Raw genomic sequence first — 18433 nt, 5'->3', positions numbered from 1 at the left:
TGCCTGACTGTGTGTGTGTGTGTGTGTGTGTGTGTGTGTGTGTGTGAGGGGTGTTCCATGTGAGAAAGAAAGAATTAAGGAGTATTTTCACAGCAGGCTTTGCACGCTTTCCTTTTTCGCTTTTCCCTGCCTCTGTGGTTACGGACGGCCCATGAAAAGAGTTTGTGTGTGTGTTTTTGCATGGAAGAGGAATTCGCGCATGCACGCGGTCCCCCATGCGTGTCCATGTGCTTGCATATGCGTGTGACCGTTTGCTGTTTTATGTGCATGTTTTTGTGTGGGTTAGCACTTACAAGCTGGAGGAACACGTGTCCCAGAGCATGCTGGGGGTGAGGTTCGGGCTGCAGACTGTTCTCCACTGCAGACAACACCTCTTTGTGCAACTCCAGGATGTCCTCAATATTTGAAAACAGAATCTATAAACAGGGGGGTGAGGTAAAGGGAGGGGATACAGAGGAAGGAAGAGATAAAGAGGCAGGGTGAAAGGAAGAGAAAGAAAGAAGTGGAAAGGAAGTGACCAACAGATGGGGGGACACATGGGGAAAGAAAGGCAAACACCATGTCTGAACAATCACAATATCAAAAGATAACCACACTTGTGGGATTGGTCTTGTAGTTGCCCAAAAAACCAGTCCTACCTTGACATGTTCTGGTGAGAGACACTGTTGGTCATCTGCGGTTTGTCTGATTCGTTGCAGAAATGCCTGAAACAAAAACAAAGCAGGTTTAAAAGATGAGCATCTAAATCTATGAAAATATAAGTGACCTTTGAACATCCTGAGAGAATCTTATTCGCTATCAACAGGATAACATGACAGGTTTGTAACATCCTGAACCATCTCCTGTGCGCACAATGGTCTGAAAGAGGAAGTCCAGGAGTACTTACGTGCTCATACATGTAACAAATAAATATTCTCTCACATCATGAGTGTAAACACACAAGCTGTTGAGGAATGGCAGTCACATGTGCACTCACATACTAGAAAATTGTCTTTCACTGTGCTGGACACAAAATGTGTCACAGTTGTCTCATATCCCTGAGTTGCCACTGTATGACGTTCTTACTGTGACGTGCAAGAATCTTCTGTAGTGAAAGCTCATGCACCTGAGCATTCGTCTACACACACCACTTCACCTAAGACTACCATAATAGGCTCATGTCAAGTTGAGCCTTGCTTGCATGTGAGTGTATGCGTACATGCCTGCCAATCAGAATGACTTAAAAAAATGGTGAAGAGGGGAAGTGAATCTGCAAACAGCTTCTTTTATTCTCTGTTCCTCAATTCTCTGTCTATTACCCTATGCCTGACAGGCTTTACCTGTTTGAGTCCGACTGTCTGCCTCATCCCCAGATGCCAATACAGTCTTGTAAAGAAAGGGATAAAGGAGATAAGAATCCCCAGACTACCAAATAAAACTACTCCTGTAGCCTCCTTCATCTGGCAGGCTCCTGCTGTTGTGTCTGTCTGCATTTCAGTGCCTCGAGTCTGAAAACTGATAACGTGGATGAAGGGTGTTACAAAGGAAAAAAAATACTTGAGTTCAATGATGAATGTCCAATGATAATATCTAAAGTATTACTCAAGGATATTGTTCTTTGAGCTGATTCAGACTGGGCCAAGTTATAATGAAGAAACAAGCAGCATAATGATCTGCACACAAACTACCCGGATACTCACGACAAAAGGACAGCGGTAACTGACAGATTCTTCTTTGTTTTTTGTTTATTTCTGGGAAAGAAAGACAGGTGATTACCTGGAAATGACAGTCAACAGTCAACCATCTTTCTCCTCTACTGCACCTTCAAATGCTGCATTTACAAACAGCAACCTCAACAAATTCTGCAAAGTAAATTATGCCAAAATATGCCAAACTGCTCTGTGCATCAGTGTGAATAAACGGTCACACCTAAATGAAATACAGACTGGAAATAGAAAAGTTTTAAATTAGATCTGGAAATGTCTGATCAAAGAATCATATCTTAATTTAATTATATCTCTCATTTAATGCAAATCAAACTTCGCATTTCTTCTCAAAAAGGATAAATATTCACATTCAACATCTACTCCAAGTACATTCAATTGGAAAATAAATAGTAACTCAAAATGTTTGCATGGCGAAATAACATTAGAAAATAATTCATTGTAATTTGGGTGATCTTTTACAGAAAACCCTTGCATGCTCTATACAGTCACACATAACATCAGCACTCTACATGTATTACTTACAGTAAGACACTGGCCTATAATCAAAGACTAACACTTGTAATCACACATTTGCTCTAAAGATAGAAACCAGCCAAAGAGGCAGTCAGGCAGCAATCATATCATTTCCTCTGAGGCCAAACACTTTGGGAGGACTGTCTCCAGTTTTTTCTCTCTTTACCAGCTTTTGCGTAAGTTGCACCAAAATAGAATGCAAAGGTCCTTAGCAGTGAGATGCGACCTCGCTAATTAAGACGAGTATTAAAGGGAAGCAGTAGTCACATGTTCTTTGCTGGTTTTGGGAGGGAGCTGATTGTGCTTGAGGCGTACACTAATTAAACCTCCCATATGGCAACTTGTACCGTGTCCACACTGGAGGAGTCACTCATGTGAGACATTGCTCCCTGGCAGAGAGGACAAGAAGAGACAGGAAACAAGGCTCTTCCTCAGTCCCTTTCAGATGGTGGAAAGCAGGGTTAGGGTGGGGTGGATGCAGGAGAGAGCAAAAAAGGGAAAGGAACAACAGCGGAACTGAAAAACCAAAAAAGTCAGTCTTTTTCTTATTGACATCTTAGACACCTACCATCCAGGCAGGCTTCACTCCTTAAACAAAATGTGCCACACAGATGTGGTGATGGGAGGGGGAGATCAGCAGGGAGGATAGAAGCAAGGAGCAACAAAGAGATCCTTTCAGCCCTCACACCAACATGGCCATTCTCACCCATGGTTGTGTTGGCTGTCTTCATTGTTCCATCACAAAGCACACAGGTTTATTTGGAGACTGAGACACCGGCTTGAGTAGACCCACAGTAGACAACCGAGTATAAACTGGGCCTGCACTCCAAGCTTATCGGAGTTTATGCAAACACAGGATTTTTAAAGTTTCGAGCATAATATTTTGAGAGCGTGATCAGAATCAACAACAGGAAATGGCCCCAGAAGAAGGTATTATGGGTATAACTGGAACAATGTTGACATCTGATGGACAGCAGTTCATAGTGCCTAGTATCATAATTGGGCAAACTGCAGTCTGGACTGGCTTTTATATTCAGCTATTTCTTGAGCCTTTCACAATAACGACCATCAGTCAAAGTAACTTTCTGCCAAGAGAACATTCAAGTCAGTTCTACTTAGTTACTTAGTTACACAGACTGGAATCTGTTTTGTTTTCACTTCCTCCACATCATAAATCCGTAACTTGGAAAGATTCTGGACATCAGTACTCACAGACAGGCTATGTGTAATTCCACATGACCTTCGTTAAGAGATCCAGATTGGCTTCAACATTTAAGCAGAGTGAATGAAAAAAAGTCTATTTCACACACCTGGACTGGATAACACAAAGCAAATGTGACAGAAAACCCTCAGCATATTACAAGCCAACATCATTTGCATGGAGAGGACAATACCTCGGAGCATAGCACAAATACACACACAGTGACATTAAGATATAAGATGAATATAGACAGAGCCATCCTTTCCACAGAACACAGCTAAGCCAGTTGTTATTGGAAAAAAATCAATCATGAAATACAAACACAGTAGTCATGACAAATAATGTAACTCTACCCACTGGACGCAGCTGTTGAGTTCATTACTTCTTAATCAACATGCTGAGAGGCAGCGGGATGCGGCTGACGGTCCTTGTTTACTTTCATATCTCCATCTCTGCTGACCTTTCAGCTTCTTTTCTGACATCAGCACGCCATCATCAGTGAGTCGAGGGTGTGCAATAACATCAAGTGGAGGGTCGGATATCGATGAATAATATTTGAGTGATGAATAGCAATAATTATCTACATGGGATGGAGATGGACTGATCTGTCTGTTGTTGTCTCCGATTTGATTCAGTCACTTAACAGCTCTCAACACACACTGGCTGTGAATTTGAGAAGAATGAAGGAGGGGATGATGATGTCTTGAAAGCCCACTACCTGAAGCAAATTGTTGTCCCTAAAGATATACATCCTAGGATAAAACACAGCGAATAAAACACACATATATGGCCTTTAGGGTTTGCTGCATAAGCTGCCCTAAGCAGCCCACAGTACATTGTGTGTATGAGATGCATAGTTACTCTCTAATGCCTAAAAATAGTGATGACATCAATCAATGTGTTAATAATAGTTGGTCAGATGGGACGAAATTCATTTTTTGATCGCCCTGGACTCATAATAATGAGTCATAGTGGCTCCATGGAGGGGGCTCAGCTGCCGAACAGAGCACAGCACAGATATTGCACATCCTGGTCTCTTGCCACAGGGGTGATGGGCTGTTAGGGGAAACTGCTCATGATGCAATCCCACAGGAGACTAGAAACAAAACCATGAAGCTTCTCGAAAGACCACAAAATAGCTGCCAAATACAACACTATTGCAGAATTACACCGCTAATATTTCGGTATGGTAAAGCTATGAAAGTACGCCACAAAGGAAGTAGTCAAAAGACTAAGACTAAAAACACCAAAGAGTCAAATTAACACCATCTGAACTGGGGTTTATTATTATTTTCACAGTCTGGTCCATGTATTTATCTAATTGAAGCAAACCATTCGCTTGCTTCCTGGCACTCCTCTTCTTGGCAGTCAGGCCATTAATGATCTGCGCTGTAGGCACCACAGCACAGCAAACACTGTCAGGATTTTCAACAAGTTCCTTACATGGCTCGATAGTTGTTCTAAATCATTTCATCACCCTCAAAAGCTTGTACACTTCATAACAGCAGTACAGGCAGAAACACACTATGAAATCCTGACAGCAGTGAGCATGTACTAGCAAAATGTCACTTACTCCTAAATTTACTGGCTTGTTCTCCTCTTGTTAAGTGCATGGCCCTCATAGTGTGTTACTTGCAGGTAAATGGTCTAGACTAAAGCTACAAATGTTTAAACCAATTATTACCTCAGAAGCCAAACAGATGGAGGCTGTAGCCTTAAGTATGAAGTTGGACATTTTCGCACTAGTAAATAAAACTGTAAGATATTTAATAAGGCTGACTGATCTAATTTAAACAGTAAAGGGCAGTCCAACATGACCCCAGGTTCCCAGAAACAAGACTGTCTGCTTTGTATAACATACTAGCTTCACAAAACCACATCCCTTCCTCCACCCTCATTTACAATTTGTTGTACATGGGTGTTTTCACACTTGAACCAACAAGAGGTTTTTCAAGACCGGCAAGAGTTCGGCAAGTTTGCTTGACCTCTTGATGAAGTCAGGTGCAGTTCAGAAAAGTGCTCTCAGGTTCACAAAAAATGTGACGGCCAACCGTTCTGGGACTGATGGCTGCCAGCATTTTACTTCTGTGGTGTGAACAGCACAAACCACTAGTCTGGTCAAAGTCTGCACTTTGATGAGCCTGGTCACACAAGCAATGTACCTCATCCGAAAATGTTGCTTGCAAGGTATCATGCAAGAAGCATTGACAACCCAAGTATCATTGTTAATCTTAAAAAAAAAAAATCTATGAATTTTGAAATTTTGTGTGCATCTAAATAACACCTTGGATGCAGCAGAGACACTGGCCACATACAGTTTTGCCATGAATGGATGATGCACAGTCTATTCTCAGTACCGAAGGACTCATGCAGACATCACTCTCCCTCTCAAATGTCTCATGAAGGTTGAACCAAGGCCATAGGATCCCAACAAGCTTTCTAACTGTCCACTTTACTGCAACAATATATGTGCAAGAAAAGCTTAAGACAGGTTTGAAAAACCCAAACTGCAACAGAAGAAGCATGCACGCTTTCCTCTGTTGGTGTGTGGCATGCAAACAGGAAGTGAAAACAGGGCACACTGAACAAAAGGCAACACTTTTTTTAAACTTCAAATCATTGACAAGAAATTTTTTTCTTCTTTTCAAGCAGATTCGCAGTGGTTCAACTGAGTTGGGGAAGGAAAACAAACAGTCTGCAGAATGAAGCAGTGCCTCTTGACGCAAAAGCAGCAGATGCCATTTCTGGACAGGAAGTGTGAATTTTGTGCAGAGGAAGTATATGACATGTTTGACTGGCCGCTAATTCAACTGTGTTCTAAGTAGGGTCAGACAGTTTTGTGGCTGGCAAGCAAACTACATGTAACAAACAAATAAATCACACTGTGTTCTGGACACTTGATTCACATTAACTCTAAACTTAAATTTCCAGCACAACAATCGCACAGTAATGAAACTATGGTCTAACCAGGAAAGGATCAAAGGTCATGCTATTTACTGATATGGATTGAATGGAACAGACAGAAAAGCAAAGAAACTGTCTTCATCATTTACACATTCAACTGCCAACCACCAAGGTACTAGGCTGGAAAAAAATGCCAATATCCATCATCACCTGCCAACCCAGACTGCAGGATCACTGCTCAACACAAATAACTGTTCTTGTGTGGCATCATCTCATATAACCAACAGCCAAAGGTTCAAACGTAGGCTGGTTGGGGAAGGTGGGGTTGGGGGCAGGGGGGATTTGCTAAATGTTGGGGTTTATCAGAGCGAAGAGGGGCCAGACAGTAAGGTGTGAAGATACAGAGGGACCATATGCTGGTGTGCTCCACTGCACAGTGAGTAAGAGGCCTGCTGCCTTCACGTCTGCCTTGTCTGCCTCTGAACAGAGCTTTCTACCTGCAGCTAAGCCAACTATGTAACTTGACCCAGCAATGACTTTGTTCACTTGAGTCAAGGTCTTTGGTCTAGAACCCTTTTAGCTGGCTAGCACTGACTTTACAAACATAAAAATACACATGCTACCATAAAGCTGACTGTACAAGAAGCCAGGAAGAATGAAGTACATCTTTTATCTTTTAGAAGCACAGAGTACATCTTTTTATTTTATTATCTTTGCTACTGTTAAGTCTTTATGTCAAGTCTTAACAATTGCAACTAATTTCTTAACACAAGAAATCCTACACAATCAGAATTAGTGAAACAGCAGGGAAAGAACTAGACAGAAGTGAGAAAATGCCATGATTGTTAAACTGTGTGAAGTTGCAACATGGGTGTAAGTCAGGCATAGTCAGTCACGCTGCTGGCAGACTATGTTGCCTCAGGGGTCACTCAGAGTCACATATGGAGGATCTTTTTAATTTGAATGCTTACCTTCAGTAAAGGTTATCCATATTAAAGACGGATTAATGGGAAGATGAATGTCTGGGAGAACATCATCACATAGCACCTTCACTGACATTTTAGAAGCTGTGGTGGTGCTGTACATGGATTACATTGTACCATAAGGTGTTTCTAATATTTTGTACAGAAAAAAAGGAGGAAAGGGCCAAAAATGCCTGTTGTTTAATTAAAAAATTAGGAAATAATGAGTGCACCCACCTGGACACATTAATTTGCATTAATAAATGTCAAACTTGATTATTTTTTCTGATGGCATTCTTGGCTTCAGTAATAATGCCAGGCCATATCATTCAATTCAGATATCTCACAAGAGACCCTGTATATCAAGCACAAGCTGTAACACTTGTCAATGTTTTTCCAGCTGGCCCTGAGAGCTTCTTTTCAATTTGCTGCAGTTCCCACACCTACTGAAACAACCCCTAAACAGAATCACAGATTCAGATTCAGGACTTTTCTATGCCAGTTCTCAGGTCACCAGCCTCAAACTCTCTACCCCTCCTTATCCAAGAGAAAACAACAACATGTGAAAAACAATGCATCCATTAAGGGTCTCCTTTTTTGGAGAGAGGACTGGCCAACCACAAAAGGGACAGGGCAGTTTTGGAGAGGGAATGAGGCCATTTTGGGGTCGACATGGCATGAAATTGAATAAATAAATGAAGAAATCCTCTCTTTGTGGCTTGAGTGCAGCAGAGCTAGAGAAAGGCCTGTGGCGTTGCCACAATGAGGGACCCCAGCAAACCTTAGCAGGCTTCTTTCTCTCTGAAACCGTAATTCACATCTCTCCCCAACCCTCCAAAAACTCCCTGAGCTCCCCCTCACCCTCCAACCAGTCCCTCGCTGTCTTCCAAGAGAAACCCTTTTTGGCAGCGCCAATCACCAAAACACAAAGTCTTCTTTGAGTCTTGTCCAATTTTTTTCTCCCACTTTCACTCACTTCCGCTTTGAGGGACTTTAAACTTCAGGGCTCTTTGAGTAACTCACATGGGCGGAAACTAAACACTACAGGGGGATGAGACAGTGTCTCATCCAGAGAGACAGACAGTACTGGACAGGCTTCCATTTTAAGACTGTCTACTCATCAAGCCTACATCAACTTAGTTGCACTGAATAATGACATACATGATGAATTTGTGAAATACAAATGGTCAATAATGCTTAAAACATGTAAAAAAAAAAATCTCTCAGGCTGTATCTGGCTTAGCAAGAACTTTCAGTCCATCAAAATTCTGCTTTTAAAAGGTTTAACTGCTGTAAACATTTTAATCTTCTGAGCATGCCTTGCCTTTATTGGTCATGCAAAACCGTAGAGGAGCATTTTCACCATCTTATTTAGCTGGACATTCCCACTTGCTGCATCTAATTACTGTGTATAATTATCCTTTATGATATCTCCTCAGGTTGCACAATGGAACAGTATTATAGTAGTATCAACTCTCATCATCCAAGACCCAATGGATTAACTTTATTTTTGATGTAAATATGCCCACACAAAGTTCTTGAGCTATGATATGTTAATCATTTTACTTTAGACTACTTTTCAACAAAGGCTCAGGAGGTAGAATGGATTGTCCACTAAACAGGAGTTTGGTGGTGCAATTGGCTTCGGCTGCATGTCAAAGTGTCTGTGGGCTAGAGATAGTGAACACCAAATTGTATAAGTGTATGTGTGAATGGCAAAGAAATATCAGGGTGACTTTAGATGTATTATGTGTGGGCTGTATCACTCTTGATGTGCAGGTCAGCAGCTCACAGATCAGCCTCTACCACATTGTGTATGAATGTTTGTGTGAATGGGCGAATGTTTCATGTGTTGTAAAGCCTTCCTATTTGGAGCCTAATATTTTTCATTTCATCTCTGCCAGTGCTGACACTCACAGGTTTGTTAGTGAGTCCTTTTTCTAAGTGGCTCTCCTGTTGAGGGATGACATGTGGTGATCAGTAGATAACATCATGGACCAGACTGCAGGGGCCATCTGGACATTTGGATGGGATTTTTTTTTTTTTTTTTTTTTTTTTTTGGTGCTGACAGATGTAGGGTCGCAGACCGGATCAGAGTCTGGTGAGTATGGTGTTGAGTGAGCCATTAGAGACCCATGAAGCTACTGACCAGATACAGAAAAAAATGTAACATGGCTGATCATTTAAGCTACATTCAGTTGAGGGTTTCCTGCATTTTCCATAAAACCTGTACACGTGTGTTGCTTCAGAACAAAAATATGTGTTTGCTTTCAAATATGTAACTTAACTAAGCAAAAACAACCTAAGAATGCCCCACCTGACATTCAGTTGGGTAGACATAACAGTATCATGGGCACAGACAGAGTAAAAGTTCCAAATTAGTATCTCGCACTACACAATAATGGTCATTTGGAAAATTATGGGTAGGGGGTGGGGGTGGGGGTGGGCATCAAGAACACCCACTGAATCTGACTCAAACAGTATTTACCAATATGATAGATTACAGTATTTAATGGACAGACAGACAGCTAGTTAAAGCTCTGAAAAGACTGATGCAACTGACCTACATTCTATCTCAACTTCTCATTTTGACATCCACTAACATGACAAACACTCGTGTTAGTTTCCACTTCTGAACGTGATACTTCAGGCATCATTTTGATTCACAATAACCCATTTCAGCGAAGGAAAGGTACAATAGAGAGATAGCAGAGTGTGGATCACAGTTTGTGAAACTGAGTCACATGAAATCAGATGATGAAAAGAGACAACAGTTCTAGTAAAATCCCCATTGCAACAACAGTCCTATTCACTAACATAGTATCTGTCCCGCAGAGGGTCATGTAAATCACAGCTGGAGACAAATATCCTGAAACTGACTGTGGCAATTCATCACATCAAAATGTTGTAAAATTTCCTAAAAGGTTCCCTTTCGGCATATGAGAAAAAAACCATCCCAGGAGCAGTTCAAGCATGTAAGAATCAAGCCTTTAATCATGTCGTCTTAGTTAGAAAAAAAGTCATCACACTGAACAAAGGCCAAAATAAAAGCCCTTCAGCAACTGGAATTTGACAGCAGCTGTCGTAAAGTTATAACAACATAGTCTGCAGCCTCTTTAAATCCAGGTGTTAAATAACATAAACACAAAAAGATCTCCACTAATTGGTCAAGTGAAATTGTTTATCTTAGAGATTATGCTTTACAAAGTGACAATCATGACAAGATTTCATGATTTCATTAAATGTTCTCAGTTCACAGTTTGTCAATTTGCTAGAATAGTTACGCCGGCAAATTTCTACTTCCACTGCAAGTGAGCTGAACAGTCGCCGTTTCTTCTTCTTCTTCTTCTTCTTTTTTACTTCTGATTAAACTAGCAATGTTTTGTCCTCCATGCATCTTCCCACCACTAGATCAGGTTGTCAGACATGCTATGGTCTACTGGCGTCTTTAATCTGTACACGTCATCATCAGAAAAATTTTTTGTTATGTTTTGTCATGTATACCATCAGTCTTTCAGAAAAAGTGGGAATCTTAGGCTGACACTAAGTGGGGAAAGAGACAATGAACTGGGAAAAAAAGAGTAATTCGTGGATCAGCATCACCCATGGACATAAGTAAGATTCTAAAGACCACTTGCTCCACTCTGGATAAGTGGACACCCAGTTGTAGTAAATTAATTTCACATGAAATTGATAAGAACTGTTTGGATCAGTCCATACAGGTATTGCATTAACATAACTTTAAATGGAGCAGCTTTTGTAAAATGAAAGACAATGAGAGACCTCTGTAGGAGTATGATGCGTGCGTGACAAGCAATGTCCCACAGGGTCGTGTGAACAGCTTCCTGGCTGAACATCATAGAGGCCACCAAGCATTTATGCTGACCCACTCTGACTGGCCAACACTTCAACAGTCCTGTAATCTAACCCGGCCTATTCGCCCTATTCTCCACATTTAAGAAGCTTTGTGTGAGATTGCTGTATGGCTATGGTTTCGTTGTTCTGCATTTTTCTATGAGGCAAACGACCTCTGACCCTGAAAGAAGCCACACATCTGGTTGTATTTGAGCAAGCAAACAAGCATTATAAGTCTGCTGCCACAGTTCGTAAACCTAATAGGAAGCTCCCAGGGGAGAGTCTACGCCAAGTCATTCTGCAGGTATCCATCCGTCCCATTCATTCACACTTTGAGAAAACACGCTGCACCAAGTAATTTTCCTGAGAAAGTACTTGTCCCAAGTTTGTCCAGGTCATGAGCTCCAAGGGGACATTAGAGATCTCACGTTGCTGCGCTTTTACAATTCAGGCCAGGTCACTCACTGTATCATATAACAGCCTGTTGAAAAGCACATCAGAGTTACTTTTCACATGCACAGTGATAGTGGCTCTCATTTGCTCTTTGCTCCAGTCATAAAAATATCCCTGTTAACCAAAACATTGCATCTGAAAAGTCTCTCTGGCCTGCATTCTTGATGTTGCACAGTCTGAAATTTACACACTGAAATCAGTATACTGATACAATACTAATGACTTCTGGTTCATGGCTTTCTTTCCTCCGCACACCTCAGATTTCACAGCACACACTCCTGAACAGATTCACTTCTTTAACTGCATAACCAATAATAGAAAGGTAGTCAAAGAGAATCACTGAATTATTTCAGTGCCTATTGTAAGGAAATGGAAAGGTTCACAAGACGTAATTCTTTACCGATCTTGTAATATGACTTTTCTCCTGTGCTAATTTTACAGATAATAAGAATCTGCAAACACCTCTTGTGTGTGTGTGTGGGGGGGGGGGGGTTGACATCATGCCTCTGGGTGTTACAGTGGTTTAGACTTGTTAACTTGAATTCTTAAAATTCCTGCTGCAGTCTTATGCTTCAGAGAAATGGCTTATCAACACGCATGACTCAAGCACTGAGATTAAGTCAGAAACTGGCTTTTACCCACATTTATGAAACATTGTAATGAGTTAGTCTGGCACTGTAGCTGTACTGCAAGGTACCAATTGTCCTGAGTGAGATGAAAGGTGCACAGTGGCAACTTCAAATTGTAACAGAAGAAAGCTCAGGCTTTGAACTCGGGTGATGGTAGTTGGTCTTGGTGTGCAAACATGTCTCTCAACTGGCACAGAGGCAAGTCATTTTTAACACTAGTAAACCAAATGTTTTAATGTTCTGTTTCAGTCAAACATCAGCACGTGCCTCAGCTGAATACCACCTTTTCCAGTATTTGAAGGTATGATTAATCTGTGGGTTACAAGCTACCTGATTAGAATCTATCCCATCCCTCAAGTGTTATTAAGTTGCAGAGAGTTTAAAGCCCAGTAATAATAAAGCCCTCACACAAAACCCTAACAGTCTGCCACAGTAACTGTTCTACCTGCTGTTAGGCCTCCTCGAGCTGCTCTCCCACTTCACTCCTGCTATATATGTGATGTGTGCCTGTGTTGTATGACTTCAGCGGGGCTGAGGTTGCAGTGAACTGAAACCACTGGCATTGTGGCCAAGATGAGAGTTAGATTCTTAAGCTATTTATACCCGCCCAGCCCAGAGAAACTTCATGCTGGTCTTTCCCACCAAGGGGGTGGGGGAGTTGGAGAGGTGGAGCGGACGAAGAATAAAAAAAAGAAAGAGGTAGACAGTTTGGAGAGGAAGTTTAAGGCTGGCTTCCTGTCACTTGTCCTAGGCACCAGTTGGAGAATGTGTTTGTATGCATGTACATGTGTCATCCTGTTTGCTCAGCAAGCTTTGCCACCGCAACTACAGGTGGACGTATAGAAAAGTCTGCAATGATTAAAAAAAAAGAAAAAGGTGTGAAAAAAAACTGCAGTGATGTAGTGTATCTGCAGTAACACATCAGAATACAAAATCGTTTATCCACACAAAAACACATCACTATTAGACATGTGTGATCTCACTAGTGTGTGGGCCGAAGAAAGGGTCAGAGAGGCCAGGATTTCCAGATGTTTCCTATTATCCCGCAACCCTGATGAGACCTTCCTGGTCACCCAACTCTGTCTCTCTTTTCTCAGAATCACGAAGGAAGGTCAAAATCTGACTGACTGGCCACATGATTCCACTGTTGTCTTGACTGGGCAGGATTCACTAAATGGTAGTGCAGTGTGGTAAAAAAAAAAAAGGCAGCAGTTTTTTTATGGTTTTGAAGGAAAATCCCTCAGGTCTACTGGGTATGACACCACTGACCGTATTCCTGTCATAGATTTTGGTGGATCACAACTGGGAAAATCCAGTTGCCTGGATTAAATCAACAAAGCGCTGCCCTGGAGAAAATCCCCACTAATCTATGGTGCTAAGAAACGATCAGCTCGAGCAAAAACAAGAGAATCTGTTGCAACAAAAGCTTGAAGACAGCAGTTATCACCATATACTTGGAATTGAAAAGGAATCAGCTCAGTTAAATGACAGCGCTTCCATTCTACATTGAAGAGGTAGATTAGAGATTTGCAACGATAACATTGAGCAAAATGATTCCTCTAATCCCTCTTTTCACACCCGCAACCCCCTTTCTCACCTATTCTCCTCCCACCATCCCAACATGCTTCACTACAGCACACTGAATGAGCTTGTTGGCGCTGGAAATTGCCAGGGGATGAGTGACATGCGGAATGACTGACATGCCAAAGCTGGATAACCATCTCTTTTGTGTGTCATTGCAATCATTGCGACTGAGAAGAGATGCTGCACTGAGCTAAAGATCCAGGAGGAGGTAGAAGAGCACAAAGGGAGGAGAAAAATAAATCAAGTGATAAGGCAGTAGAGAGTGATTCTAGGCTGTCAACAGTGAGCTGCCACTCAATCAGCTGCTGTTCAATTTCTACTATGGACATGGGAGGAAACCTCAGTGACACTGAGGAAAACAAAGCAGTCATGTGGCTATAGATATGGAATAAGCCGAGGGGCCCCACATAAAAAAAAAACAAATCAAAATACTGAAATGGCTATGGTAATGTACAGTGGCATCAGGAGACTAGAAACCATTGCAGCTACAATCCATGCTGAGTTTTCAGTCATACTGTTGGTGTGATTCACTTTTCTCGACTGGAGAAAACCCTTCACACTGTCTAGCCTTTGCATTACCCCTATTCTCATCTCGTGTACATGTAGACCACAGAGAAGATGCATTTAAACATTCTCAGTGAGCTCTCAAATGGCACTCTGTGAAATGTAGGAGATATCTAACTGGATTAAGGCAGCTGAGAAAATGCAGACAGTCAAAAATGTGAAAAACATCGCTTAAAACCACAAAAGAAACAAAAATAACTGTATAACAAATAACAATTTGACTCTAATTCTGTAACCGCTTGCTTTTCTTTTTCATCACCGCTTTAGCCTCTTCAGACTGAGGCATCCCCAAACCCCCAAGCCTGAACCAGTCTATATCTTTACTGAAACCATATGTTCTGATCTCCCACAGCCAGACTTCCCTTATCAACACCACAGTGAGCTGCATGGTGACAACACCTCGGCTCCCACTGAGGAAAGGGGAGCAGGCTCGGCTGGATCCTGGACAGAGAGCTTGGGAGGGATTTGCGCGGGATTGGCGACGGTGATGGAGACGGGTGCTTCTTTTCTCTCTTTGTTTTGAATGTCCATGTACTCATTTAGCTACCTAGACTAATCACCCCAGTGTCACAACAACCTCCATATGGAGATTCAGTGGAGTTTGGAATTTGGTATCACTTGCACACTCAACCTCATACATATAGGATACATTAACATGCTTTGCCAGAATCTTTCTTATACTAAAATGGATGAGTCATTGTTTTGAGTAGATTTACCAGAAAGCAGCATTTATTGTTATTAGAGTTAAAACAGGATAATATACTATCCACAGTGCGTCATGAATCCCAACAAAGATCACATAAACTTACCATTAAAAGTAAAATGTGAACTAAATTAACTAAACACTCCATTAAGACTGCAGCAGTGACTGTGTAAAAAGGATTCTATGCAAAGACACAGGCAATAAGAGAATCTCTTTCAAGCTTGACCATATCACTGCCCTCTGGCTACACACCGTATGGCTTAAATCAAGACATGTCAATTGATGGAGAAGAACATGGTGGAGAGCACTAGCACTGACAGATTTCAGAGAGTCACGTGGGTGGGGGAACTTCTCTGATAAATAATTGGGGCTTTGTCTTAATCACTGTGCCGGAACTGGGTTTGGGGGAGGAGGTCAAATGGTCCCTCTGATGCCCGGTCTGTCTTGTAACAGAAGATAAGCTTTGGCTGCCTCTTGTTTCTTGTCTAACTGAGAAAGGAAATGGCACCACAGTAGCCGGCCCCCAAAAAACATGCTTCGAATATAAATACACTTGCCAGTCTAATACAGGCTTCAGCATTATCTTTGTGTTGTGCATCACCGACTGCAAAATGATTTAGTATCATTGCAATACTAAGCTACTGTGAAGCGTCTGTACGGATGAAGAGAATTATTTCAAGAACTTTGAGGAAGTTCCTAACATGTGACTGCACAAGACAAAGAGGGAACCATGTTTGACAAATGTTTGCCAGATGTTGAAACTGAATATACAAAACCATTAGCACGTTCATAAGAAACAGTCTTTTTTTAAGTAAGTAAAATGATAACGGTCAGTGGATGCCTTTTCTTAAGCTTTGAAGCAGCAGGGTGGCAAAGCAAGTAAGAAGATAGCCTAAATCCCTACCAAATCAAGGCTGATGTTTTCTAGCAGTCCCTGACTTCTGACTTTGTTGTGGAGGGGGCAAAGAAAGGGGATTTCCCTACAGCGAGACCTAAAGCACAATAATAAAGTCTTATTATTGACGTCACATTAAATGTAACAAATTTGGTGTTACCCACACACAGAACCGACTCAGCTGGAGGCAGAAACCACCTGCACAGTGCAAGTACCATAGATGACAAGGCAATAATGAGGGGAGCTGAATGACTACGGGGAAAAAAATGACAAGGATAAGTGACAAATTAAATAGTCTCCTGCAGGTGGGAGTCATCTATACAGGCACTGTGTTGCTGGCTGAACGGAGCATGTAAAATTACCAAGACGTTCATTTATCAAAGGCAGCTGATGTACAATGAGCGAATAAGCGGCTGTGCTGAAATGGTTTCTTATCTGTGTGTTGAAAAAAGGAGGCGTGGCGGTGTTGAATGCTCATGAATATCTATTGTTTTGAACCCGAGCTTTAACACACAATGGAGAGGTGTGAATGATGCCCCCAGCATGTATGCTCGTAGAAAATCCCATGTCTAAATCGTAAAATCGAGCAAGGAATATGTTTCTCACATTACTTGAATGTTTTCACTGACACAGGTGAGAGCGGGCTTCTAACATTTCCATCAGACTGTCCTCTCAGACGAAAGCTGTCAGTCCAAGTCTGTGTGAAGAAAGCTCCATCGTGCAGCAACCAAAAGCTACAAACCACAGCGTGTTTATACATAACGACGTGGGATTAGAAAGTTAAGATACTGTTGAGAAGCTACCCTCATGTGTCATGCCAAACCCAATACGAATTTCTTATTCTTTGTCTTTATACCCAGCAGGTCAGCTACAGTAGGCTAAGGGAAATATTAAAGTTTTTTTTTCTTGCAACGTGTGCCACTCAACATACGGCATCGACGCCGAATATAAAAGCGTGGTCTGTCACTTTATAAAGTGTCACCAGTTGTCTAATACAACATAGGGAACGTAAGTGCTCGCTAGAGTAAAAGACAACCTTGAATTGAACGATTTGTGACTGGAGTTTGGCGTCACGCTCTGTCCGTGCATGAGAGAACGAAGCGTGAACATAAGCAGCGTGTGAGGCAATGTCAAACTTACCGATTGAAGAAAAAGCAGGGTCCGAACATAATCCCTCTCGGTGTTCAGTATCTCATTCAAAACACAAAGCCTGAGTCGCTGCTGTCGGTCCGAGTCCTTGGCGGCGTGGATACCGTTCTCCGGATGCCCGTCGTCCTCTTCCATGGTTGGTAATTCAACCCTCAGAAAGGCTGCTCTTTACAGAAATACTCTTCCGAAGTATCCACACTTTGTTGAGTTGTTGCTTCAGTCCATTTTGCTGCAGCAGGTTTTCCAAAAAACCCTCACGAGCAGTGATGCGCGACGCACCACACTGGAGATAAAGTTCACTTAAAGTACCAAACAACAAGCGGAGAGCCTGGCTGTGTGGTCGCAACACCAGCTGAGAGAGGGCAAGGCAACAGCAGATCGCTACAGACTGAAGAGACGACAGAGAGGAGGAGGGACCCAATGGTAGACAGACACACAAGGGCCACAGCTCACTGCTGCCCTGAGCAGCGAGCGTACAAACAAGCAGCACGCTGACAGACACATCTGTACTCGAAGCCATGGTCAACACTACAGCTAACATTAATCACTGTCCGAGTATTAAAGTGGCTCCAAGGGAAACAAGCAATGCAGTAAGAGAGCTACAAACTACTGCAGCTGCACTGAACTAATTAAACCTGTTTACCAAGGAATACCTATAACAACATAAGAATTTATTGCAATTTGCAATATAAAGCAAAAACAAGTGCTGTGTAGCACATCATGAAGTCTAAAATGGAGAGCTGTGGTCACTAGATCTCCTGCCTTCTTGAATTTTCAGAGGAATACAGGTTCATTTATGTTAAGGGCACGGCGTGTCAGGCTGAGTAGAGATACGATGGAAATTAAATAACATACCTTACAGAGTTAACTGTACATTTCCCAAATGTTTTCTCAATAGCACTAATACAATCTACCTTGTAAGTTGTTATACCTTTTCTTAGCTCTTGGCAATCATTTGCTGCTAAATATAAAAAATTAAAGTATTGAGTTAAAACAAAAGCATATAAAGAGCAAACAAAATGGCAGCTAAAAGAATGAACAGCGGCAGGACTGCCTGTTTGAACGGCAGTTCATACAGTATTCTTCTCCTGTAGTCAAGTGCTACGTTACATGCTAGCAATTTAAGACAGAGATAAAAGTCAGATAAGACTTCCATGTGGGGAAAAAAAAATACCTAAAGCTTTCTAAGAAAAAAAAAAAAAAAAGGCTTTTAACTTAGGGTTGGAACTTAAAACGCTGTCAAATAATTGAGTGTATTGTGTAAGTTAGCTTAATCTTCAGGCTCGTAGCTGTCTCAACGGTAACCCACCTGTAG

The 18433-nt window shown here is 41.8% G+C and overlaps 1 protein-coding gene across 1 annotated transcript in view; it reads right to left on the bottom strand.

Annotated features, from left to right (window-relative positions):
* prex1 (phosphatidylinositol-3,4,5-trisphosphate-dependent Rac exchange factor 1) overlaps nucleotides 1-18281 on the bottom strand; it is a 73698-nt gene extending 55417 nt beyond the window's left edge. Inside the window, exons 1-3 of the mRNA XM_046398227.1 lie at nucleotides 17110-18281; nucleotides 639-704; nucleotides 294-416 (exon numbers count right to left, since the gene is read on the bottom strand). Coding sequence (XP_046254183.1) covers nucleotides 294-416; nucleotides 639-704; nucleotides 17110-17253 — 333 coding nt within the window. The 5' untranslated portion in view covers nucleotides 17254-18281. The remainder of the gene's footprint in view (nucleotides 1-293; nucleotides 417-638; nucleotides 705-17109) is intronic.
* Nucleotides 18282-18433: the final 152 nt, after the last annotated feature.

Source organism: Scatophagus argus, chromosome 8, assembly GCF_020382885.2.
Source record: "Scatophagus argus isolate fScaArg1 chromosome 8, fScaArg1.pri, whole genome shotgun sequence".
Lineage (NCBI taxonomy): Eukaryota > Metazoa > Chordata > Actinopteri > Scatophagidae > Scatophagus > Scatophagus argus.
This window is presented reverse-complemented; position numbering and strand designations above follow the sequence as displayed.